Source organism: Dermacentor variabilis, chromosome 2 (genome assembly GCF_050947875.1).
Source record: "Dermacentor variabilis isolate Ectoservices chromosome 2, ASM5094787v1, whole genome shotgun sequence".
NCBI lineage: Eukaryota > Metazoa > Arthropoda > Arachnida > Ixodida > Ixodidae > Dermacentor > Dermacentor variabilis.
In genome coordinates, this window is record NC_134569.1 from 62,486,094 (window position 1) to 62,511,252 (window position 25,159).

The 25,159-nt window shown below is 42.8% G+C and overlaps 1 protein-coding gene and 1 pseudogene across 3 annotated transcripts in view; both read left to right on the plus strand.

Moving 5' to 3' along the window:
• The first annotated feature begins 1,508 nt into the window (after positions 1 to 1,508).
• Positions 1,509 to 2,326, plus strand: LOC142570859 (stromal cell-derived factor 2 pseudogene; annotated as a pseudogene).
• A 4,465-nt stretch (positions 2,327 to 6,791) lies between these two features.
• LOC142572000 (neurobeachin-like protein 1) overlaps positions 6,792 to 25,159 on the plus strand; it is a 128,990-nt gene continuing 110,622 nt past the window's right edge. For all 3 annotated transcript variants that reach the window (XM_075680776.1, XM_075680777.1, XM_075680778.1), the window contains exons 1-10: positions 6,792 to 7,071; positions 7,651 to 7,742; positions 11,401 to 11,559; positions 14,410 to 14,491; positions 14,567 to 14,685; positions 16,043 to 16,116; positions 17,383 to 17,471; positions 19,067 to 19,216; positions 21,426 to 21,534; positions 24,416 to 24,522. In XM_075680776.1, coding sequence (XP_075536891.1) covers positions 7,021 to 7,071; positions 7,651 to 7,742; positions 11,401 to 11,559; positions 14,410 to 14,491; positions 14,567 to 14,685; positions 16,043 to 16,116; positions 17,383 to 17,471; positions 19,067 to 19,216; positions 21,426 to 21,534; positions 24,416 to 24,522 — 1,032 coding nt within the window. In that variant the 5' untranslated portion in view covers positions 6,792 to 7,020. The remainder of the gene's footprint in view (positions 7,072 to 7,650; positions 7,743 to 11,400; positions 11,560 to 14,409; positions 14,492 to 14,566; positions 14,686 to 16,042; positions 16,117 to 17,382; positions 17,472 to 19,066; positions 19,217 to 21,425; positions 21,535 to 24,415; positions 24,523 to 25,159) is intronic.

Below are 25,159 nucleotides of genomic sequence, written 5' to 3' on the forward strand. Positions count from 1 at the left end.
CGTGCCTGGATGTCAGCGAAGCCTTGATGCTATTTTTGGTCACGAAAGTGCTTCAAATCGCGTTGCGTGACTCAGTATGATTGCTGGCAAGCATACGGACTCAAACGCTCGCGGAAGGAACATAAGTGCACCTGATAACGCAAGCAGCTCGTCATTGTGACACTAAAGACGCCAAGCTATATTGTCTGTGCACTGGCTATAGCTTCCAGCTATAAGTAGGGCCGCTCAGGCGGTGTCACTCATAGAGTTTTCTACAAAAACTACTGGAGGGAAACTAGCATGGAAGCCAGTATGGAAATGATGGGATAGTATACACTAGAATAGTACGCTATAATGATGTATAGTTCATGGACTTGACTAAACTTGTTTTCTGCCTTCAAGCAACTTTATGACCGCAAATTGGCCATTCTCAACGAAATATAACGTCATAATACCAGAATTGTGCTTTGATTATAGCAAATAACATTGCTTGAAACTTTAAAAAGATAGAGCGTACTAATTAACACCAAACGAACGCCTCAAGCCAGAAGCACGAAGGATGGGTGAACCCATGCACTACCCGTCATTGCCATTGTAGCTAAACGATAGCAGCGTCATGTGTTCCTTTCATATTTCAGTAGTATATATAGAAAACTGTGTTGTGTGCCTTGAAACAAAGGCGCGGGCAGGGGCGCCACGTTTAAATTTTTCCAGCGGCTTAATTTCCACGTCAACTTTTCCGGGAGGCGAGGATGGGATGGGGGGAGTATTTCGAGCAGTGCTTTTCCTTTCCCTCACGCAGGGCAGTCAACTGGACGTCTACCGGGTTAACCTCACTGCCTTTTCTTGTTTAACTCTCTATTGGGTATCTCTCTCGCGACATCGCGTATATTGTGTCAAAGATTCGCCGAAAAAATTTATTGTTTATTGTAGAAAAGTTCGCTTAATTCCTATGAAAATGAAGCCAAATGGCGACTACACCTCCCACCGCCTCTTCGCGCAGGAGAAAAGAGAGAGAGAGAGAGAGAGACGTGGCACGTCAGGCCAACGCGTCCTATAGATAACAGGCTTGTGCACTCTGCTTTATGACGCCATGTTATAACTTGGACCGAAATTATCATTGTCAAGCCCGGCGTGACGAAGGCGGCGACGTCAAAATCACCGTGGCCTCAGGAGCATCCCCATTAGATTATACGGCAGTGGGTCAAGGTAGCATGACGTCATCAACCGAAGTGCACTGGCCTTGTGCTAGCTATGAAGCATTAACCAGGCACGCCACGTCAATAACGCTACTTAGCAACGTCATTGCCGTCATTTGCTTTGAGTAACTTTGGCTTTCCATTTTCACTTTCTGCGACGCCACATTTTTATCTCTGACAACCGCCGAACGCGCCTGAAAATGGTTCAACGGAGCAACGTACCAAGGAATCCTGATCTGGCGTTTTCCTGAGGCCGTCTCGAAAGAAAAAGAAGCAGTCACCCGCTGTGTGCACGCGACGCATCGCGCGCGCACCACAGTAGGCATAAAATAAAAAGAAAAAGAAAACAGAAAATCGAGCGCGAGCACGGACCGCAAATCGAACGTTGCTGTCGAAGGACGAAATGGCCAACTCGTCGTGCTGGGGGCTTCTTTTGCTGGCGGGCGCGCTATGCGTCCTGGTCGTCGACGTCCAGGGCCAAGTCCACTACCGATACGTCACGTGCGGCTCTCTGGTCAAGTTGCTGAATCGTCGCTGGGACGTGCGGCTGCATTCGCACGAGGTCCGCTACTCGGGCGGCAGCGGCCAGCAGTCGGTCACGGCCACCGAAAAGCCAGACGACATCAACAGCCACTGGATGGTGAAGGGCCAGTCGGTCACGAGCTGCTCGCGCGGTGAGCCCATCAAGTGCGGCGAAATCGTCCGGCTCGAGCACCTGAAGACCAGGAGGAACCTGCACAGCCACCACTTCCCGTCACCGCTGTCCAGCAAGCAGGAGATCAGCGCGCACGGCGAGAACGGGCAGGGCAACTCGGGAGACTTCTGGAGGGTCGTCTGCAAGACGGGCTACTGGGAACGCGACGGCGACGTCAGGCTCAAGCACGCAGACACCGAGGCCTGGCTCTCGGTCTCGGGCAAGTCCTACGGCCAGCAGTTGGGCGGTCAGCTGGAGGTGTGCGGAGAGCTGGCACCCTACGACGAGTCGTGCGTCTGGAGGACGGCCGAAGGAGTGTTCATGAAGCCGAGCGAAGGAAGTTTGCACATCGTCAAGCACACGGAACTCTGAAGAGCGTCGAGCCACAGCTGCCCCCGTGGTTTCTTTGCGGAAAAGCAGAACCAGTATTAAAGCTGCTTTTCTGTAAAGTGTATGCCGTTTGTTGATTAGTGCTGCGTGTGCTGAACGCACGTGTCGAATGCACCCAGTTGACTAGAAATTGAGGGCCCTCGATTATATTTGAGCGAGGGATATGCGAACACATAGGTGGGTGTCTTTCTTGGTGTCTCTATTAGGAGTTCGCGAATAAACATTTCCGATACGAATTGAATAGTATTTCATATTCGAGTCGCGCTCGATTCGAGAATTCATTATTCGAAGTTATCGAATATTCGTTTCTGTTGAAATATCGAGCAACAAACCCTGTAAGCCACGTGCAAGTGGTGACTGTTCTAAGTGATACTCTTGCAGGGGAGCCCTGGTTGCTGCGCAGAGGCCCCAACTGGTGAGCAATGCTTGGAGCAGCTAAATATTTCTAGTCATTCAATTAGGATGCCTCGCCTTATGGCGGCCTACAAATTTTTTTCTCGATTTAGGCATAGCATTTTATTAGACATTCTCACCATTTTGTATCACTTTAATGGGACGTGCGGTGCTGTAGCATCACACTTTGCTCCTTAGAATCTGGTGCACGTGCCGTTTGTGTTTTTCGTTACCTTTTCGTGGTGTGCAGGTACGGTCACCTTAGTCATTTCTCATTTACAAGTTTCCCACTTTATTGGAAGACTAGTTGTGAGCGGCATTACATGTGTATGAAATCGCGTAAATAAGCCTTCTTTATTGGGGCAGGAGGCTTTGGGCTGGTCCTCCCACTCAAAAGAAGTATAAAGGAGAAAACGTTAGTCGGAGGAGCGTGTCCCGATCCTATTCCTCGCTGGAGTAAGAAAAAGGAAAAATGGCATGTAAAAATTCACCGACAATTACGATACTCCCTAATACGAAATTTGAGCGCAGCTCTAAACGCGTTTTCATTTCGCGATAGATTGGATGGCGCGGACAATCTGTCTCGTGCGGCACAACGCAAACGGAGCGAAGTGTGGAGCGACTGCCTCGCTAATCGGGAGATCGCGAGAGGCAGCGCGTGGTTGACGCGTGGGCGCGATTAACAGCAGCTGCCGCAGACAGACCTCCACTCATGCAACGCTTTGTTTCCATATATGGTATCGGTGTCGTCATTGGTGAAGAGATAACGCGCGCTACCCTGGCGCATCTCGTCACGCCGCAGAGCCCGTCCTGCGCGGTACTTGCGCGGCTTTTCTTCTCACGCTTTCGCTATACCCTGCCGCTCCGCTTTCCGCCTCATGGTTCCGCTGCGCCCTCCTTCTCTGCATGCTTTGCTCCTCGTGCTCTCTTTGCTATCGCCGTCTTTCCTTCCCCGCTGCCCTCCGCGTTCGCTCTTTCACCCTTCGCTGTGCTCGTTCGCTCGGTTACGAGGGACGCCGCCGCTCACAGCCGCGCTCTAACAAGAAAGAGAAGGATGGTAGGGTGACTTGTAGGGTAATAATTCGTCTCTTTTTTCAAACATGAACGCAATATAAACGCAGAACATGTACTTGCGCCGTGTCGTAGGCTTTGGGTTACTGCGTTTGAGCATTTGACAGGGCAAAGGCAGACAGGCATCCGGAGCTGTTCTAAAATACTTTCACTCTGCAGCTAGAGACTTCGTAACCCACGGGGAGGTCTGATAGCCTTTCACAACGATTGAATCATTTTAAATGCGTAAACGTCTTATGCTTACCCAACGAGGAAATCCGTCCGTCCATCACGTAAGACGATCACTTTCAAGATAGGGGTCGCAGTAGCGAGCGATTTACTTTTGTCTGCTTCTCATTTCAACGCGAAGCCGCGAGTACACAACGGACACGAAGCTATCAGCACTCGGCGCACTCTGTCCCCATTGCATGCAGATCGCCATTGCAGATAATGGCTCGACGCGGATGAATAAGGCGCTAAAGAGCGATAACGGCTTATAATGATCAGAACGTCCTCGGCGCACTTGGCGCCTCCACCTACAGTAGTTTTCTCGCATCATCAATTCACCTTGCGCCGCTGTCCGCAGCAGTTCGTGCCGCCGAAGCGCTGTCGTCTGTAATGGTCGCATCAAGTTTCATAACATTGATAATGACACCATGTTGCGTGGAGATGAGCAAGTGGAACAATGCTTACGCATACTTAGACAAGTCCCAGAGTAGTTTCTGCGTGAATTTTGTTAATTATTTTTCATGTCTCAATATTTACTAAGGTGAGCTGCGAAGCACAGCGCAGCTAAGGCTTCCCTGGCGTTGCTAAACTATCGTTCTTATCCCACTGCCCTATTTCCGACACAGCCGACGCGGCAGCTGTGGAGGGCGCGGTCGGAGATCGTTGTTCAAAACACACATTTAGTTAGCGTTCAGTTTCGCCTCACGCGATTGGCCTAGGTCGCACCGAGTCGTCAGCCACCCACATCCCTTATGCCATGTCACGCTGACTGCAGCGCCAGTCTTTCCAGTGGTGAAGCTCGCCCCAAATATCTACGCCTCTGTTGAACACTCGACTGTGAAACAAAGCGAATCACGGTAGTGGACTTCTCCCCACAATACCTTATGTTGTGGGAAAACCAGTTTTAACGAACAATTCGCGGCTACTTGATCAACACGGATTGATGTACCTGCACTTGTAATCTTTTTGCTTTGAATTAATGAAGGTCACTTATAAGTGAAGCAATACGCTTGTAATTATTTTTCTCTCTCGGTGCTCAAATAAATTTGGCTTGACTTGACTCCTCTAAATTCTGGAGAAAGCACTGAGAAGTATCAGATCCCTATAGATAATTGATCACAATACTTATTTCTAGGAATCAGCTTGTATGTTGGTATACCGATGACACTGCAGTGAAGCAGGTACCTTTTTGTCCTTTCGAGGAGGGGCCCACAACAGCAGTCCAGATGAAATTATGGCGGTGACCAGGTAGATATCGTTGCAAAGATGAATATTCCTGATAATATAGCTCTTTACATGCTGTCTGTACGAAGGAAACGAAGGACCAGGCGACATACCGACAGGTCGACCGCAACAAAAAATCTCTCGTGTTTGCGATTTCACGTTTGTTAATATCTAAGCTACAGCGTGACTTCGTCTATGTAGTAAATGTCAAAGTACAACGAGACTTGGTCCATAAGTGCATGTCGCACCACTTTTGTTGTCTCTCTAGGACAACAGCGCGCACCTCCTCGTATGCGTGCGTGTGTGCGCGTGTATAGAGTTGGCGAAGAGGGTGCAGTGGTTACTTACGTGCCATTGCACTGTTTATTAGTCAGAATGTTTGCATAAACAATCATTCCGAATACTAGGATCACTGGGATGAGGCAATTAATACTCGCAATCGTAGACTCACAAGATTCGAACGATGTACGTTTTCTGCTTCCACAAATGGAGAAGCTTCTAAATAGCTAATTAGCTGGCGGCTTCCTCCTCTTTCAATTGTGCCGAACATCAAGCGCCTTAGGTACCACTCAGTCCGGAGGAAAGCCATCACCTCATTATCTTTCAACCGCGAGTGAAAGAACCTTCCATCCCGTTTGGGGCGGCCGTTCTCCCTGATTTGTATACGCATTCGCATTTCAGGGCATGTCCTCGCGAACCCTTTCCAACAACAACAAGTTAATGCGCTTTGTATGAACAGAGTTGCTAGTAATTAATTATCGTCTTTGCCACGCGATTTTTCCTTTCTTTTACAGTAATATTGGTTCAAATGATGCAAGCCAGCTTCTCTGCACAACTGCTATTACTGCGAAGAAGCCAGCTTCGACGAAAGCTTTTTACGGAGCCACGTACTGTTGGCGTTAAAATTCCTGCACAATCCTGGCCTGCATTACGTAAAACAGTACAACACTGTGTAGGATGCATAAACTAATGCATACTATTGTGTTTGCCCAAGCTGCTTGCCGCAACTACCTACAAACTACGCACATATCCCGGATGCGTGCACGGTACGATTTCCTACGAGGAAAAAGAAGGAAACAGAGGGCTGTAATGGTCATTAATAAGGTTTGAAGCGCCGAATCCTTTGGAGCAAAAATTAAAGCCGCAGGAAAAGCCTGCCTGCGCGCAACTCTAGTCCAAAGCTGGCGCCTAATCTCACATCTCACCATGGTGTTGAATGGGTGCCAGCTGGACAGCTAATATACCCAGTCCTCAAATTAAGCACTTCCCTTATTGCAGCTCAGCAAGTGGCTATAATGATACGCGCAGCTTGTCTGGAAGAGCTTGGCATGACTCAGGCCCTCTTGTCTTTAAACACATCAATCATACTGCATGTCCTGAAAGGCGCCTTGCACCTCCTCGTTTTAGCGAGCACGTATACAAATCCATCATTCGTTTGGCGAAGTGTGATATACCACACGTGCTCGGGCAGCTCGGGCCAGCTGGAGCTCAGTAAAATGCGGTAATGGAAAGAAAGCGGACAGCAGGCGTCATCTTACGATGGTGTGACGAACTACAGCAGAAAAGCCGAGAAAAAGTTTTCTCGCGTTGGCGGCACCTGGCGAACGTTGGAGCAACCGCAAACATGCGGCAGCGCTGGCGCTAGCCCCGTCGTACTATGCTGCCTACCTGACATGACGTTTTACGTATCCGTGTGTGGGCTTGTTAGTGCAGCCTGCGACCTGCAATGGCTGGTTCCACGGTTCCGGAAGGGTGATAACGAGCTTGTGATTCTCGACGAACCCACGTGCTCCAGGGCTGCCCAACATTATGACTGTATGAACCAACTCGCGGCTCCGGCAGCGATGCGGTATCGTTGCTAAAATGTCAGCGAAGGAAGCCCTTGAAGCCCTATGGAGTGCCTACCAAATCAAGGTAGCAATGTTTACCATTTCGCTACTCACCTAAAATACCAGAGGGAAAACGTTAAGCACATTATACTGTACACAAGTGATCGTGTGTGTCTATTGTTAGTCATTTAGAGTTGTTCCGAAACCAATCTCATTTGATACACCTTTCCTACTACACCTGTTCTGTTTTGTTTTCATGACGCTTGCACACCGGAATGTTACACTTCCCCTATGTAACTTGCGCAATCTGGAAGTACCCATTTAATAAAAGAGAAATGTGTCACACCAGAGAAAACTAATCCAAAGAACCCACTTTACTGGCTTATCGCAGGTTGATAGTGTAATTAGAATCGTTCTTGAAGTGGGTGGGTGCCTGCGACGTTTGAGTGCGGATATTTTAACCGGCTGTGGAGATTGCATGTGCCGAGATCGAAGCTCCTGCAACGGTGGTGATTGCCGCCTAATGCCAGTTGCGTGCGCGTGAGAAATTTTCTCTGCATCAGCTGTTTGAGGAGGAGGAGGAGGAGGAGGAGAAAACTTTATTTTGCAAAGGAATTTGGGAGGGCTCACTGCTGCTCTCACATGACATCTACGTGTTCTGCAGCGGAATTCCACCACACTCTCGGAGTACATGGTGGAGTTTCGCCGTCAGTACGGCGACTGCTTGAAGACGGATTTCGCAGCTAACCCAAACAGGTAACTGCACAATTCTCCCAGACCGTTTGGCTGACCAAGGATGTCAAATTAGGGTGCCTGTTTATTAATGACAAAGCACCGTAACTGAATAAAAAAAGAAGATATGATGTTCCGTACGAAATTTGAAACTGTTACGTTTCACCTTATGACTTATATAGCTGTCACTGTCTCTATATATAGCTTCCTCGTACATTAGTTTATGTATGTACTTGCATTAACAGTCCAAACGAGCATGCTCTTTTGTTTTCTTTATCAGAAGCACTTCGAATGATATCTTAGCCAACACATATATGTGTTGTGGATTGCAAAGTGAGCTGACAATGGGGCATGGTACATAGTAACTCTATAGGGGCACCTGCAACTAACATGTTTTGAAATGAACAGAGAGAGAGAGAGAAGACAGGTTGAAATGAACAAACCAATAAAGTGATGAGCACTGTTGCATTCAGGTTGTAAAATAAGTTCTTGTTCTTATGCTAACAGACACTAGAAGGCTTTGATGTTAATTCTTTGTGTTCTTACGTTAGGTTGGAGACTTGGGATGACCTCATTTTCAGTTTTACTTTTTTTATTGCACTTTTCACATGTACTGGCCTGCAGTGTGCTTACGTGTAGATACAATTTTAGTGTTGACATTTGTACCACCTAGGAATAGTTTCTTCGTTGCCTCTCTATGAAACAAGATGAAATGCTTTATGTTGGAACAAGTTGCCAGGACACTTTCCTACTCCATGCAGATGACATAAGATTGTATAATGTTGCAGGTTTGATCCATGGCCAAAAATTTTGATCAGAGGGAATGCAAGAACAATTGTGAATGGTGATTTGTGGGCATATTAAAGAAACCCAGGCAGTCAAGATTAGTGCTAAAGCTCATCATTGTGGCATCTCTCGTAGCCCATTTGTTGCTGCTGAATGTGAAAGTCCATCAGCAACTTATTCTACTCAAGATTTCTGAAAATTCAACAGCATTTCAGACTAGACTTGAGGCTCGCCGTGGTTGCTTAGTGGCTTTGGCGTGGTGCTGCTGAGCACGGGATCACAGGATCAAATCCTGCCTTTGGCGGACGCATTTTGATGGGGGCGAAATGCAAGATTTAGGTGCACATTAAAAAACCAGAGGTGGTCAAAATTAATGCCGAGTCCCCCACTATGGCGCGCCTCATAATCAGATCATGGTTTTAGCACATAAAGCCCCATAATTTATTTTTAAAATTTTTAGACCAGGCTTGTACAAATTACAGATTCATTGAAACTGATTACAATTACAACTACTTCTTTAAAATATGTAATTGATTACAGTTTCCATTTACAGCCCCATGAAAGTAACTAAGCAATTACTAAAAAGTAATATATTACTTTAATGCTACTTTGCACCCTACCTTTATTGACATTGCACAAATACAGTAAATAGAACGAGTTGGACTGACTCTTTCAATGTATCCTCTTTACACACATTATTTTTCACTAAATATTTATTTTAAGAATATTCTGCGGTAATCTTCCCTCGTTTTATTGTGAAGACATCTGCAGCGGCACTGAAAACTCTCTAAATGTGTGCGCTGTAGAGAAAAGCTGTGTCGCAATGTACAAAAACTTTGCTCACAAGATAGGAGCTGCTAATAAATGAGCATGGTTATTCGATATGAGGTGTATAGATTCTTCGAACTGTGCTACATTCGACAAGACAGCAGACAATGAACACTTTTTGTGGTCTTGCCCAAAATACCTAGATAAAAAGAAGGCTTTGCTTGAGAAGCTGCAAAAAAATTATTTTCCACATGCGTGCCTTCAACACCTTGTGTTCCCAGAAGCATCAGTTGTAGCCTGAAAAGAAGCTTCAAGTCTTCTTCTTGCATTCCTGAGAGGCTGGCCTGTTTGACATGGGGACATGCCGCAGAATTGTTGAAAGAGACACTATTTGCTACAGCTCACTACCACCACCATCACAAGATTATGGTTACTCAGTAACGTGATTCTCGTGATCTGCATCCTCTATGAAGCACAGTGCTCAATTGTTGCTATGGGGGTGCTCTCGAAAGGGCTTGTGAAAAACGTGAAAAATCATCCATAGGCTATATACTGGCATCAATACCCAAAGAGGCCGTCACTATCGAGGCGTAGAAACGCCGTTTCAATTGGTCGGCCAACATCTCTTGCACCTCCTCCTGGCATTTTTCAATCGTTAGCCATTTAGACTTAAATGACCAATTGTAACAGATACCACCAAATGTTCATGTTCTTGAAAAGGTGGCCAAATCTGTAAGGTAATTTAATATAAAGCTGCATAATATTCAGCCATAGAAATACTATTTGTGTGTTACAGTTGCACAAATAGGAGTATCTGAGTCGCATATAAATCAAACAGGTAGAACATAAGTGTTTAACGGCCAATAACTTGTTTGTATGAGAAAAGCCATGGACTGCACTAAGTGAAGAAGACTTGAACAGCAGCTCTTACAGCCTATGAAGGCTGCTTAAAAGTGCTTCCAGGAGATAGGGAGGTCAATTTTATTATAAGAGAAAAGCTCAGAGGTCGGACTTCCAAGAGAGGTGTGCAAATCTGAAAACTTGCCACATTCAAGATCGAGAGGTAGTAGCTGCAGGACACAAATGGTGGGAAGGATGTAATCTATTTACATGTTTTCATCGCTTTGAATATTGTATAGTTCCCACAAAATTTAAGCGTTCAAAGCTGGAAAATGTAACTTATTAGAAGTAATTGGTTAATGAAGAATGTAATGGGATTATAGTGAGCGTTATCGAGTAAATAAAGTAATAAGTAAACTAGCAGATTACAGAAAATCTAACTGATTACAAGTAATTAATTACACATAATTTGTTACATACTTGAGACTCACAATGGCATGTATGGTATTCATGTTCTTGCTCACCACATGTTGTGTGCTTATTGCTAACAATTAGCTGACAGCCTTGAGTCTTGTGGAATCCGTAGCCTTTTAACAGACCTGGGCAGTTATTTCTGGCACTATGCTGCCTAATGATTTGCCAGGTGCAAATTCACTTGCATAAAGTCAAACTTCTAGAAACCACAGTTATCAGGAGTCTGAATTGTAAGTTAAATAATGTATAGGCCAGGATAAGAGTTTAGCTAAGCATCATTTAATTAACATATAAGAAGCTAAACACAAAAACAACACTTTCATACAAAGTACGACAGTGAGTGACTCGCCACCGCTGAGTTCCTTGATGAACTGTGAAAGGGGACCTCCGCCCTTGCAAATGTTCACCTAGAATCGTGAGCACATGACTAATTCAGCCGTACCATTTCATATTGGTGGCCATTGACATGTACAGAAGCCTGAATATCAAATGTGCGCTTGTTTTGACTCTTTGTACTTTACAAATGCCTTCACATCATCCTTTGTTTTTTTTTTTGGGGGGGGGGGGGGGCTTTGTAATTTTGGACAAGAGAAGCTAATAGGTTGCTAATAGCTAAAATCCTTGGTTGAATCAAGCAGCTCCAAAGCACCTTTAAAGCAAATGGGTCAACCAGAGCTTTTATGTTAGTTTTAATTAGCTGGAATTATGGATAATCTGAGTGTGAATGGTTATGAGTCGCATTTATATCTGTTTAATCTGCGACTAACATTGAGTATTGTGTTACTATACCACTTATCATTTTGATTTCTTGAAGGTCCGTTGCTAGCCCTCTTCTGATAGACCTTCCTGAAGGATTCCTTCAGGAGGTGGAGTCATACCTGAGGGAGTGTAGCGATGAATGCAACACAGGCGTTACTGTCGAAACAGTGCAAAAGGCCAGTGTGGCTGTTCAAGTGCTCAGCATACTGTCACGGTAAGCAGCATTGATGTTTTACATTTCTTGCAAGCAGTGTCATACAAAGTTGCTCGGGTAAAGTGGTAATGCCCATTATTGAGAATGATACTTGGGACCTAATTTTCAGGCCAAGACTTTCATGGTTTATGTTACGAGTGCAGAGATTGAAAAGTAATTTATGTTCACACTATGACTGATGCATTGTTGTTGCAGACATATTATGTTTCCTGGAGGCTCTATTGTGTGTACAACTTAGATCTTGAATCACTCATGCATGATCTCAGTTGTTTTGATGGTATTGTAGGGTGTGCATTGTAACTAAATAATGCTCAAATGCAGCAAGGTGGAAGACATCTATGTTAGTTTATGCAATAGAGGACACAACTTTTGCAACTCAGTCCTGATATGACATTTTTATTTTACTGGAATATATCCACAGAGGGCGCACATGGCAGCAGATATGCAAGGATGAACTTCCCTGTACCTTTACTAAACTATGAGATTTTTAGTGAGTGTGATCAACCTAGAAATTAACATATTTTAGTACACCTGAGTTTTTTTAATAGCTGCAGTACTTAAACCGCCTGAAAAGCAGTGACACAGACAGTGAGGAGAGCGGGTTTTTAGTATCTAATGCTCCTCCGATTACATAATTTTCAAGCTATTTATGTGCTTATTGGGTGTGAGGAAATTCTGGAATGGCCTCTGTGGAAAATAAAATCCTAACAATCGAACTAAATAGCTTTGGTAATTAGGTTATGGGTGAAATCAGAATCTTATTTAGGCTCAGCCATATTTCTTTCTATATAGACACAGCAAAATTTTATTCCTCATCTTGTGGTGCCAAGCTTGTTTCTCTCCTTAGAGTGTTATTAGTAGCTCCTTTGTACATAAATTGCTGTTGGCTTACTAAATTGTGCTCATCTGATTCCTTCATTGGGTATGTTTAGTTTCTTTCTTCTTAGTTCTTAATTGGTAATATACATGTGTTATCTGAAAGTGCATGGCTTCAACAGCCTAGTGAGTTTTATCATGCATGTTGTTACATCAGCTCAAAGGGGCATGAAAGCGATATTATAATCTGTTCATTTGCTTCCGAAAATTGGAGTCTACATTCCCTCCCCCCACCTTTTTCATGCTTCATGGGCTCTATGTTCATGGAAATATGTGTTTATTAAAAAACATGGCTTGAAAAATAAAAACAAATGCCTGTTCATACATCTGCACTTCTGATAATATAAAGATAAAAGCATATTGTGTGTGAGGTATTGGGGATATTTATTAAAACAGGTGCTACTGGAGCTGCAAATGCCTTTGGCTTAGCTTGGCTTCATTGTGTTTACTGTTGGTTAGCTTGTTAGTGTCCTTGGAAATGGAGATGGATGAGGAGACATATGCATACAAAGGACACAACATGTGGCTTACTCTTTGAGCGAAGTCTTTCCTGAGTTCACAGAGGAGACTGGGAGTTGAAGTGTCCTTTCTGCATGCCAAGAAAAACCCCAGCTCACAAACTATTTCAATCTAGTGCATACAAATGCAGATTCCCATGTGCATGCTTCCGTGTCAGGGCCGGTCACATAGTTTGGATTCACTTAATGGATAGATGAGTAGGTGTTATGACATCCCTTTTGAAACAAGGTGGTTGTTGAGGCACCCCTAGAGTCCAAACTGTACACAATAAGAGACAATATTCATAATATCCAAGGCTGAGCTTTGCTTGAAATCGTCAGTCATGGCTGCTGTGCTGCAACTTGTTTATCCTTGCATTTTTTTCTTTGAAGCCTTACATGTTGTTGTAATCGCACCGCTGGCACGAGTTGTTGGGAACTCGGCGCTGACGCCCGTTGTTGCACCTGGGTCGCAAGCCCCAAGGGTAGCGTTGGCCTGGCGGCCTGGGGCACAACTGGAAGCATCCGAAGGTCCCGGCAAAGCATGAGTCGACTGGTAACAACAAAACAACTTGTTTATTCTAACATCGCAAAGAGTTGGCGGTCAGGTCGACCGAAGTAGAGAGACAGGAGAGCACGTTACTCAACAGAAGAAATCGGAGCCCCTCTTGGCGTCCGGGGGCAGCTGCTTTTATACGCTCGCAGTTGAGGGCAAGAAGGAACCCCTCTATAGACGAGCACGTGACTGTGCCGCTCGGGCACAATGGGATGAGAAGGTGGAGCAGCCGTCGTGCCGGCGCCGTTCGGGCACAATGGGAAGAGAAGGTGGCGCATACGTCGTGTCGGCGCCGGTCAGACCCCCTTGCTTCACAGTTGGGGGAGCTCCTCTCCCCGGCTGCCGCGCTTCGACAAGCGTGGGCACCAACATGCACATACACACACACACGCACATGAAGACACGTGGCATTGGAACATGCCTGGACGCGCTTGGCGGGGAGGCGTAGCGGCGGCGCCGAACGGGCCAAAATGTCTGCCGCTTTGAACGAAGCCCCGGCGTCCGTTGCATCCGCGCCGGCTTTACCGCGCATCGTAGGCGAAACGTAACAATGTACAACTATAATGTATGCACACATTCTATCAAAATGAAATGAAACCCTTTTGTAATGAATGCTGTCACACTCAACAAAAATATGATCGTATCAACCAACTATATGCTTGTTACTGATTTGTGGCTTGCATCAGTTCACGCCATTGCCCTCAGGGTTGCCAGCTGTCTCCTCGCTTTCTCTGTTTCATAAATAAGTTAGGGCTGTGCCGCTCAGCAAAATGGTGCATCAGTCAACTCTATGGGCTCTACAACACAGATCCATAGTTTAAATTCTCCTTAGCATCCTTTTAAGTGTTGTAACCCATTATGCACATAAATTTATTACTTCATTAATTATTTCTCGTTCTCTCTCTCTCCCCATTTTTATAGCAACTTCAACAACATTCCATTTGTTTCAACTAGCGATGCAGTGCCTCTTGTCATTGTGATTTCATCAGCTGTTGCCAACCAGGTGGGATGTCATGTCTTTCTCCATTAAGGTCATTCTCAAACTACAATCTCTTCCATCTCATTTTGTTTTTCTCAGTACACTCAACACTCGAAAGATGCAAACGACCAGAACACTGCAAGTTTCCTCCTCTCTGTGCTGGTCTTCCTTGAAGTCCTGTATGACCCACATCTCATCTGGCAGAAGATGTGCAGCAAGTAAGTTTTAAGCTGCTGCGCAGTGAAGTTTATTAGCACTAAGCACAGAATTTTCAATTGTGTCATTAATATTAAGGGACGTGGCTGTGCTTTGTGCCTGTGAAAGTGCAGAAGACGTATTCATTGTTTTAATCAAGTGGTGAAATATTTTTAGCTGTATTGATGTACTGATACTGGTGGCCAGTAGTCAGTGTTGATGTCTGCACTGAACGTGAGTTGTGAACTTTCACTCAGTGCTATCTGCTGATCAGATTGCCTTACGATTGTGGTTTATGTTTGTGTGCTGTTTTAACTTGAAATCTGTAAAAGAAATGCATCTATTCTGTGACTGTTTTAATTGGGACACATACTGAAGCAAAGATGGGGCTGAGTGAGCCTTGAAAGCGTTCAGACAAGAGAAATCGGTTATTTCTTCACCCTGAATGTTTTGTGCTGCCAACAACTGTCAAATTATGTTGGACATACTCACCCTCCCGTGCCGTGCCACATTCTTTCACATGTTTGCATTGTGCTGTTGTGGTTAACTGCACATCGGCAATGTCACTGGAAGGTTGAAATAGTTCGCGAAAGCTTGTAAAAATTATGGGGGCAGTATTTGACATAGAATTGAGCCTCATTATAACAACGCTACATATGACACAAGGATACCTTTGTTATATTCAGTATTCATTATAAGCACGCATCCAGTATGTGCTGATACTGGCGAGAACATATTAGATTTACTTTGTTGCATCTGATTTCAATATATTCATGCTCATTATATTGTGTTCAACTATGCTTGTACTATTTACATATTTATTGCTTGAATAAGTGTCCTCATTTCTTGCTCACCACTTTGCGTGGTTGTTTTGTATTTACTACTGGGAAAGAGTAAGTGAAGCATTAGTGCGACTGCCTTTGTCTGGGAATGTGGGGAACAAATGCACAGTGAGATTGGTAGCTCTACATTGCTGTTTTGTAATATTCTCTATCCTTATGGCATGTTTTCTTGCATGACACACTGTCTTTCTCATTGGGTAGGCTGGTTTAATTTTGATCTTGCAAGTCATTTTGACGTTTAAATACATGTGTTTTTAGAAAGAGCAGTACTAATTCCTGCATTTTGATTTTGTTTTCTCACTATATTTTTAAAATGGTCTTATTAAGACTATATTGCTGCTGTCTTTTGGAAATTCCATCTATGCTGTTTGTTTCATATGTGCCTATTCTTATCTGCAACTTTTTTGTCCTTTGTTGACTGCGAGCTGCACAAAAATGTGTTGTATCCTCCATGCTCTTGATGTTTATGTGAAGTGCTAATGAGCAAACACAGCTTTTGGTTTTCTATAATGCTAATAATTCCATGTGTTCTTTTCAGGGTCCCTTTGGACTCAACAAAGTGTAAAGTTAGCCCATCACATCTTCACCTTGAAGTTATTCCGTTTTTCTATGGTGAGCTTGTGTATTAAACATTTATTTAGCCCATTTTGCTTAAATATGTATGTATAAATCAAGGTGTAATATTTACAGGAACATATTGTTATTTAGTTATTGCTGGTGAATTGAAGTCTTAGTGAAATGCCCCTGATATGTTCATGTCTTTCTTTGCCTCAGAGCATTATTCACTTATGCGTTTAGGCATTATATCTCTGGTATCTGTTGCTGATAAGTGAACTGAAGCTTCACAAGTCATCAGAAGGCACTTGATATTGACCTCATTTCACTTTGTACTGCATTTGTTTTATCGTGGCAGATTTCTGCTGCAAGCAAGCAAGCAATAATATTAAATAAAGATAGATCAATAGAAATTGGCATTGTAGAAAGTAGCATATACAGATTGTCCTATTGTACTTACACTTAGTTTGTATGAGTTGGTCACCATTCGCTGTCATAGTAACTACAGGTGACAATTTTATCTGCTTTTCTTGGAGCCTAGGCCTGAGTGCAAAATGGCACTAAAGCGGGAATGTAATCTGGACTTAGAAGATACCTGAGAAAATACCCTCGTGGGGACCTTCTACGGTATCTTCTAAGTGCTAATGCCCACCTTATTATTTTTTTTTCCTCATGCTCATAGTTTTATTATAATATTTTATTTTATGGGGTAATAAACGTATTTGTTTGTTTGAAACTGACACCATTGAGTAAAACAAGTTCAACTGAATTACTCTTGTAAATGTTTTTTCCCATTATTTTATACCACTTCTGAATTGCGGTTTATTGTTGTTAGTCTGTTTATTCAACGTTTTGTGCTCTATTACTGCTTATTAAACGTATTTAAAACCCAAACTGTGTACCAACTTATACTTATAGTACTGGCCATGCTGACTCAGTGGCTATAGTTTTCTGCCGCCAAGCAAGAGATCACAGATTTGAGTCGTGGCTGCTATGGCTGTGTTTCGATAGGGGCAAAATGTTCTAAATTTTTAAATTTAAGTGCATCTTAAAGAACCCCATGTGGTCAAAATTAATCTGGAGCCTTCTGCTTCGACGTCTTTTATATTCCCACTGTTTCTTTGGGACGTTAAACCCCACAAATTAATCAATTGATTGGGTACATATGCAGATAAAGTGGTCCTGCCACACTTTTTTGGCGATAGCATTTATATTTGCATGTGAATGGTTTTGCACTCTCTGAATGGGCCATCGATTTCCTGTTGAACATTTGCTTTTGTGCTGCCCAAGCTGTAACACCACGTTTTCCTTCTGATTTCCCAGATTGCCTCTCTTCAAAGCCTTGCTTTTTGCCTGCCTCAATACAGATGAAGCTCATTCATGTTTTTGGTGCGATCATTTGTGGAGCCCAGGTGAGCTGTTTCTGTGTACCTGAGTGTAGCTATGGGCATTCTGCTGCTGCCCACAAGGTCGCGGTTTCGATTCTTGGCCACTGCAGCTGTATTCCGTCACGGGTGGAATGCAAGAATGCTTGTGTACTTGGATTTAGGCGTACATTGTAAAGCTCCACTAGAGTGCCCCTCATAGCCTATGGGTTTCTCTCAGACATTGAACACCATAACTTGATTCGAATGTATAAAGTAAACATGTGCAAATTGTTTGTCCAGTGGCAACAACAATTTCTCTCTTGCTCTTGCAAAGCTCCAGTTCTAGTATGTATCAAGGATGCATGATTTGTGTTTCACAATAATTCTCTCTTTGTCGAAAGCAAGTAAACACAAGGAACTAAAATTTAGAGGACAAACTTCTGGTCTGGTAGCACTTTATGGCTTACTGACTTGAACATTTGCAGATTTCCAATTTTCAGAATGGTGTAATTCAAGAACAAATTTGTAAACATAACTTTAATGGACACTGAGGTGACAGAAATTTTGCATATTGTATTAATATTTTATTTGTGAATGTTGTGAAGTTCTTAGACATGCTCTTGAGGCAAAGGAATGACAACACAACATTAGTGGACTCGTGAGAGTCGAGCGTCCCTACAATGCATGGATACAGGGAAATAAGTGCATGTATTCCTTACAAACACAATAATATTAACTAAATTTTTGTATCTTCAAGATAGCTGTAAAGCAGCGAGACGTAAGCAACCGTAAGTAAACTTGGCGGTTGACTTCCATATGAAAAACAAATGGAGCAAGGAACTTGCGATAATCATTTGTCATGTCAGTGTAAGAGATACAATAAGCTTTTATGGGTTTCGAGGAAAGAAACAGATGTGTTGGCGGTTTCGTGCATATGTGAGCACCTGCTCATAAGCAATGTAATTTCACACCTGTGGGAAAAGCAAGCACGTGGGTATCTGACAGCACCACTTGGAGGAATCAGAAATGTGATAGTAATCAGTTTTAATGAGCTTAATAAATAGAAGTAAATAAATAAATAAATAAATAAATAGCATGGCTGTACCAAAACTAAAGCTCATGGTGCTGTAAAAACGTGAAGCATAAGTACTTCTAGCCACCATTGAGCAAAGCAAGGAATCAGTTCTGGCGGAAGCTAGACGGTAAAAGCACAATAGAAAAATAATTTTTGGTACTCATTGGAGGCCATGTCCTGAATGATGCTATGCAAAACTTCATTCCAAAGAAGTGCTTTCTTTCAAATGTAATGTCGCTGTCATACATGCATGTCTTCAACCATTTTGGTCTTCCTTTCTCTGTGGTGTGTGTACACCCTATGTCAAGATACACTAGCAAAGGCCAGTCACCCATTGCCAGCAATGGCTGTCTGGCGACTGACCTTTACAGTTTTGCAATAGGCTGTACTGCAGTGCTTATCAGCAGGTTGAGGCTGCTGTTGCCATGAGTGTTCTGCAGGAATGGTGCAGGACTGGTGAGGTTCTTTATTTCAAAGTCTTGAGGCAGTGAAGGACCTTTCTTGAAAGATGCGAGAGAGAGCTCATGTCCTGCCTTTTGTGTCTTCTGCATTTTCTGTGATCCAGCACAATGCTCAAGTGGCAATAAACCAAAACACAGTAGAAATCCTGTTCCACCGACTACGGGAACAGGAATGCCCCCTTGAGGTGAAGATGACAGCGGTTCGATGCATCTTGCAAGGTATCGTCACACTGTGTGCCTCCCCACCAGAAGCAGTGAGTACACTAACCCCTCCTCCCTTCTTTTTTTTATGTGAAGGATTGTTTGGCTTGCTCCTTGGGTTTTGTTTCTCATTGTACGGTGTCCGGGTAAACTCAGTCACACACTCTGTACCGTAACTGCAAAAGCTGATGATCATATATTGATTTAAAAATAGGAAAGTATGCTTTATTCTGCTACTCTTTAGGGGGTGTATTGCGACACCCAAAGACTGTTGAGAGCTTGTTTTGTACTCTAGGTGGTACTAGGCCGTTCCCTTAACCACAGCCTTTACGCCACACCCACAAAACCAGTTGTAGGCAGGTGTTTGAGAATGATGTCAAGTTCCCTCCCTCATTCTTTCTTGTACACTGCAGATGATGCATCTAGTTCAGCTTTGCACGCATGTGGGAGGGTGTTTCTTCATTCCCATTGTGCTGATGTCACGTGTGAGGCTCGAGATGGTATAACGTGTTCAACTGCGCATGACATTGACGGTTGCAACTTTGCGAGAATGTTGGGGGAGTGCAGAGCGTCGGGGTGAGAGAGTGCCCCTTTTGGCTGAGAAGTAGGGATTTGTAAATGATTGAGAAATAGTAGCATGTAGATGTTTGGAGATATGCATAGCGATATAAATTTACCAAGTTGGTTTGATTCGGTACTCGCATTAAATAGTTGCTTCCTGATGGTGTCTTATAATCAAGTAACTGCTATTCAAAATTTTCTTTTTCAAATAGTAATAAAATAATCTGCACTTCTGTGGCGATGATTGAGAAATAGGTTTGAAACAAGTAAGCATGATCTTATGAAGGGGGAATCAGTGGACTGGAAATGTTAGCTAGCCAGCATAATTATGAAACTATTCAGAATGTTTGCATAATACACTGGAAATGGAAAATTATTTGCAAGGTATTCAATTTGCAATTTAACGAATGTTAACTTTATTACCATGTTTATGATTGGTTTGGCACCACTATTATTTCATTCTGATTTGATGCGATTTCAAAAATCACTATATGCGCACCCAAATTGGTTGGACTGTGTGCACACGTAATAATGGTAGCTAAGTCATTGCCCAAACCACAGTGCAAATCTGATACCATAGTTAATTACACAGGACCACTAATGTTGTTATGCTAAACATCAGTTACTAGTACTGCAGCTGTGCACTGATATATAAAAAATGAATTGCTGGTACTCTAACAACAATGGCAACCTCCTAATTACATTAGGCATTCCTTGTAATTGAGCGTAACTGCAGTAGGCTGTAACATAGGTTCAGCACAACCGCAGTGAGCATGACCACATGGAATAATGTATGAGCCGGTGCATAGAAGTGAACTTCTATATCCGAGCATCGGCATTTCATGAAGTTGACATAATGTAAGGCAACACAACTTTGGCAAAAAGTAGTAGTACTACTAAGAATGAATTGACGAAGTCAGCTATATGGAAGATGTCCAAGTAAAATCCTGCTGTGTGAGTCGTCATTGCTACTGCCTTTTGAAGCTACTATGCAAGCATCCGAGCAAGCTTTTCTTCCCTTTTTTCTTTATCTGCACTGTAAAGTTTAGGCATTGTGTCAATTGAGGTATCACCACAACCGTAAGCTGTGGTAGTTGACCACAGCAATGTTTTTTGTGTGTTTAGACTCAAAACTGCTATTTTTCTTTCTGTCCTTTGCATTCAAAAGTATTTGTGCCTGTGCAGCTGAAGCAGATGCTGGGCATTTTTTCTGTGCAAAAGATCTTTGAACCCATTCAAAAACGACAATTTGTTTTTGAGTTATGCAGCTTTTTATTTTTTAATTGATGGGTTAACTCTTGGGCTGCTTTTCTGTGTCCAGCAAAGCCCACCAGTAATTGTTGTTAAAACAAGTACTAAGATTTAAATCTGTGTTGGGGCTTGGTTTTACTGTAGAAAATAGTAACATGCACTATGTCATAAAACATGCAAATAAAATGTGTAGTCAATACTTTTGGGATGCACTGTTACGTCACAATTTTTTCTTTCCTTTTCCTGGTTTGCAAGCAGTTAGTTAGGCAACCCTATAAGTAATTTTGTATATACAATACTGGAAGGCTTTAATGTCATTGTCAGCAATAACTCTTTTATTAGTAATTATTGTATGATAATTAAAAATGCTGTGTGAAATGTCTATCTGCATGGGGTTTAGTATGAGAAAGGAGCAGTTCTGCATATCCTTATGTTTTTGTTTGCATGCAGAGAAAAGTGGACCTGGATGCATTCGTGTGTGAGTACTTGGGGACTTTGTCCAAGCTGATGACTGAAGAGGAGAAGCCCACGCAAGTGGATACAGCTCAGTGGATGATGAGTAAGAGGTTATTTTTGTGCACATCTATGACTGTTTGTTCAAAAATTTTGAACCTCTTGCACATTTTTTCTATTCTCATGTATGAATCTGCAGCTCAAAGTCTCTGTTGTGGTGAATTGCACGGGTAGGTCGAGAGCAATTTTTTTTCTGTGCAGCAAAAAAAAAAAAATCTATATTCTCTGGTACATCAGGGGTGCTCTTACACGTTGCCTTCATCATTTTGGATCAACTCTTTACATGGTGGAGGGCTCCCTTTTGCTTCGCATCGAAGCACAGATTTGGCCAGAACTTCAAGGGCTTGTCGCACGTCGCTTCCAACTGCTGTGTGGTGGGATACTTAGGTGGAGTTTGGTTTGGCGGTAGTGTCAGCTGTGTGCAGCAGTTGCAAACGTTGCCGTACTGAACATTCGATGTTGCCTCCATTACGAGGCACTGTCCGTGCTGATTCTTGTGCATTCAACACCAATGTTGGGCATGCGCAGGCCACAACTTGTGCAGTCAAAATGCGCTCTGGGACAGCGACTTCTCTAAACATGGGAATGCACCGCACAAAAATGAGACTCGGTTTCTTGAACCATTTGCATGCAATAACTTCCATTGTGATCTGGAGTAGAGCAGTTTGTTTTCGTTGGGCAGATTCACATTCGCGAAATCTGAGTAGCAACTACTACTGAATTATCAGTGGAATTCACGTCAAGTATTATTATTGGTATAAGGTTACTAATACCTGTGTCAATTGAATGGAATTCACATGCAATTAGATGTCTAGGACTTTGTAAGTTTCTTAATACAATTATGGGTGAAGTTGCTGCATCAGGCACGTTTTTATGGCTATCAATGTTGGGCTAATGATAGCTGTAGTGAATGGATTAACTTATTAACTTTACTTGCCAATAATAATAGCATAATCAGACAGACTACTAAGTGGACAAAAGCCAAAGAAGTGGCACTACAACCATTAACAGGCATATTTTATGTAGATTACATCAGTTTACTTCAATTATGTGTTTTTCATGTGTGGCTGTGACTGCTTACATTGGGAGTGAAAGTCGGTATTGAACGGTTTAACTCTTTCCCTACCACACCCATTAAGCATTGTTAGCCCACTAGTGATGGTTTCAATTGCCGTTTTCAATACCTTTCACGACATGGATGGGTGGATGGATTCTATGAGTGCCCCTTCGAAACGGGGTGGTGGGTTGCACCGCCAAACTCTTTTTCCTTATTTTGCCTAATGTCCTAACTATATTAATTTCCTTGCAAACAAAACGTTCTGTACATCAAACTTTCAAAACTAATATTGAGAACTTTGTTTTATGTATGCCTCCGTTGTTTGTGGTCTCCCTACTTTACTGCCAGCAAACCTCCAATTGCCTTTTACTAATCTCTGTTGCCGATCTGTTTACTTTCCCTACTTTTGTGCTAGCGAACCTCCAATCTTCTTTTACTAATCTCTATTGCGGACATGTTTACTTTCCCTACACTTCTGCCAGCAAACCTCTAATCTCCTTTTACTAATCTCTGTTGCGGACATGTTTACTTTCCCTACACTTCTGCCAGCCAACCTCCAATCTCTTTTTACTAATCTCTGTTGCGGACATGTTTACTTTCCCTACTTTTCTGCCAGCAAACCTCCAATCACCTTTTACTAATCTCTGTTGCGGACATGTTTACTTTCCCCGTGCTATCCCCGAACCGAAGAGTTTTAAGGAGGCCGTACACACGCACACTGCGCCATATAACTCATAATATAAGAGCTACAGTTTCGTTTTCGATACAGCTATTTTTTATCCTGTATGGTGACGATTTTAGAATGGGTGTAGAAGACTCAGGAGTTTGACAGTGAAAATGGGGCTGCCCCTGCATACCTCGTGCGCATTCTAAGAAATTGTGAATCTTGCACTTCTGCTGAGTCTGTGGTTGATTTTTTCGACAGTGAGCAGCAGCAAGTCTGAGGATGCCGCCCTTTCATCTGAGTTTACTTTGGAGAGTGATGACAGGGGGTACTCTGCAAGTTTGGGCTCTTCTACTATCTGAAACCATTCAACACGAGCCAGCTAAAATGAATACATACTGAAATTTGAAAGAATGCAACGTCAGCAAAACCCAGCCGAAAATACCCATCTAATGCAAGACTTGCCACGTTCCCTTGTGTTTTACTTTAAGGAACTGCTCTGCTGCATGGCATGCGGAACTATATGCCTTGGAGCTAAGTTCTTGTAGCAGGAATATTGTTCAAGAGAAAATACTGTTTTCTTCACAGATAGCTGCTATTGGATGCTGAAACATCTTTTATATTGCACAATCTTTACAGCACTTGTTTCTTCTTGGGTACAAGCATATTTTAAGAAGTTTTGTTTAATTTTACTCTACAGTCTTGTTTTTAGTAACTAAAAGTTTATGTTACTGCATAGAACTCGTAAATAAACCTTCTATGCCTGAAAAGTAAATTAATTTTGCTTTCCTTTAGTGTTTAGCATAAAATTCTGAGTGTAATGGTTCTTCTAGAAAAAAAAATCTTGTGTAACCCACAAAAAGCAGCCATTTTCCCCATAGTAGGGAAGGAGTTAATGTGTTTGTGAGAATGCATTATGTTGCAAGTGGCATTATGTTATTATCCTGCTTGTATGCTTGCCACTGTGCAAATGGCTTCAAATTTTAAGGAATCATTGTCATTTTCTTTTTGTGCCCGTGTGGCTCGATGAACTATATATGCTTTTCTTGCAGCATAATTAAAAAAGAAGCAGTAGGATTGGAATAATTTTTGTGTCAGTATCGCGAAGAAAATATGGTGCTGTCCCTCTTCATTTGTGATGTGGGGTACCTCAGAAGGAGACTTAAAAACTAGGACTTCATGTTTGAGCTATTTCTGCTTTTGCAGGTGGTCTGCAAGAACTCTTTTCATCGAACAGCAATTTGGCCTTGAAGAAAGTGTTTCACGACAACGAACTGGTTGTACGCCTTATTCGCTCTCTTCATGGAACCAAGGTAAAGCACACTTCATTTTTGTAGGGACCTCCTTTCTTTTATTACATGTTGCTAACAAAAGTGGCATCTAAAATTGTGAAGGAACTTTGGCATGAAAGTGCTTACATTGCGCAATTTTTTGTCTGACAGAGCAAAAATTTTAACACTGTGAGAACTGTTGACTGAAAGGAGTGTAGAAAGAACACTGCTTGCAGAAGGAAGTCTTTGAGCTTGAGTAAATCGTCACATTGACTAAAAATTTATGAAACTCTGCGGAACACAGGTAGTTATTGAGTTGTCTTGCTACTTGAGATTATATTTTTTGTACCAACAGGGATCTTAGAAAGGACAGTTTAAAATTGAAATGGCACGTAAAGGTTCAGTTAAGACTTAGAGAAGCACTAAGTGAGTGCACTGATTGCACTGTTCAACACCGCAGGCATGGATTTTGTTTTGTCCCACTTGTACTGTCGGGCTTAGGTTTTATGCACATTTGGCAAAAGTGTCAATTTTATGCATTTAAGTCATTACAAGCATGTCCAGAGTCCTCGTTTTGTGGTTATAGAAAGCTTAACTTTCATGAACAAACCTCAAGGAAAAAAAAGGAAAGCTTGGCTTTTTATTTGTGCCATAGCCATATGCAAAATATGTGAAATCT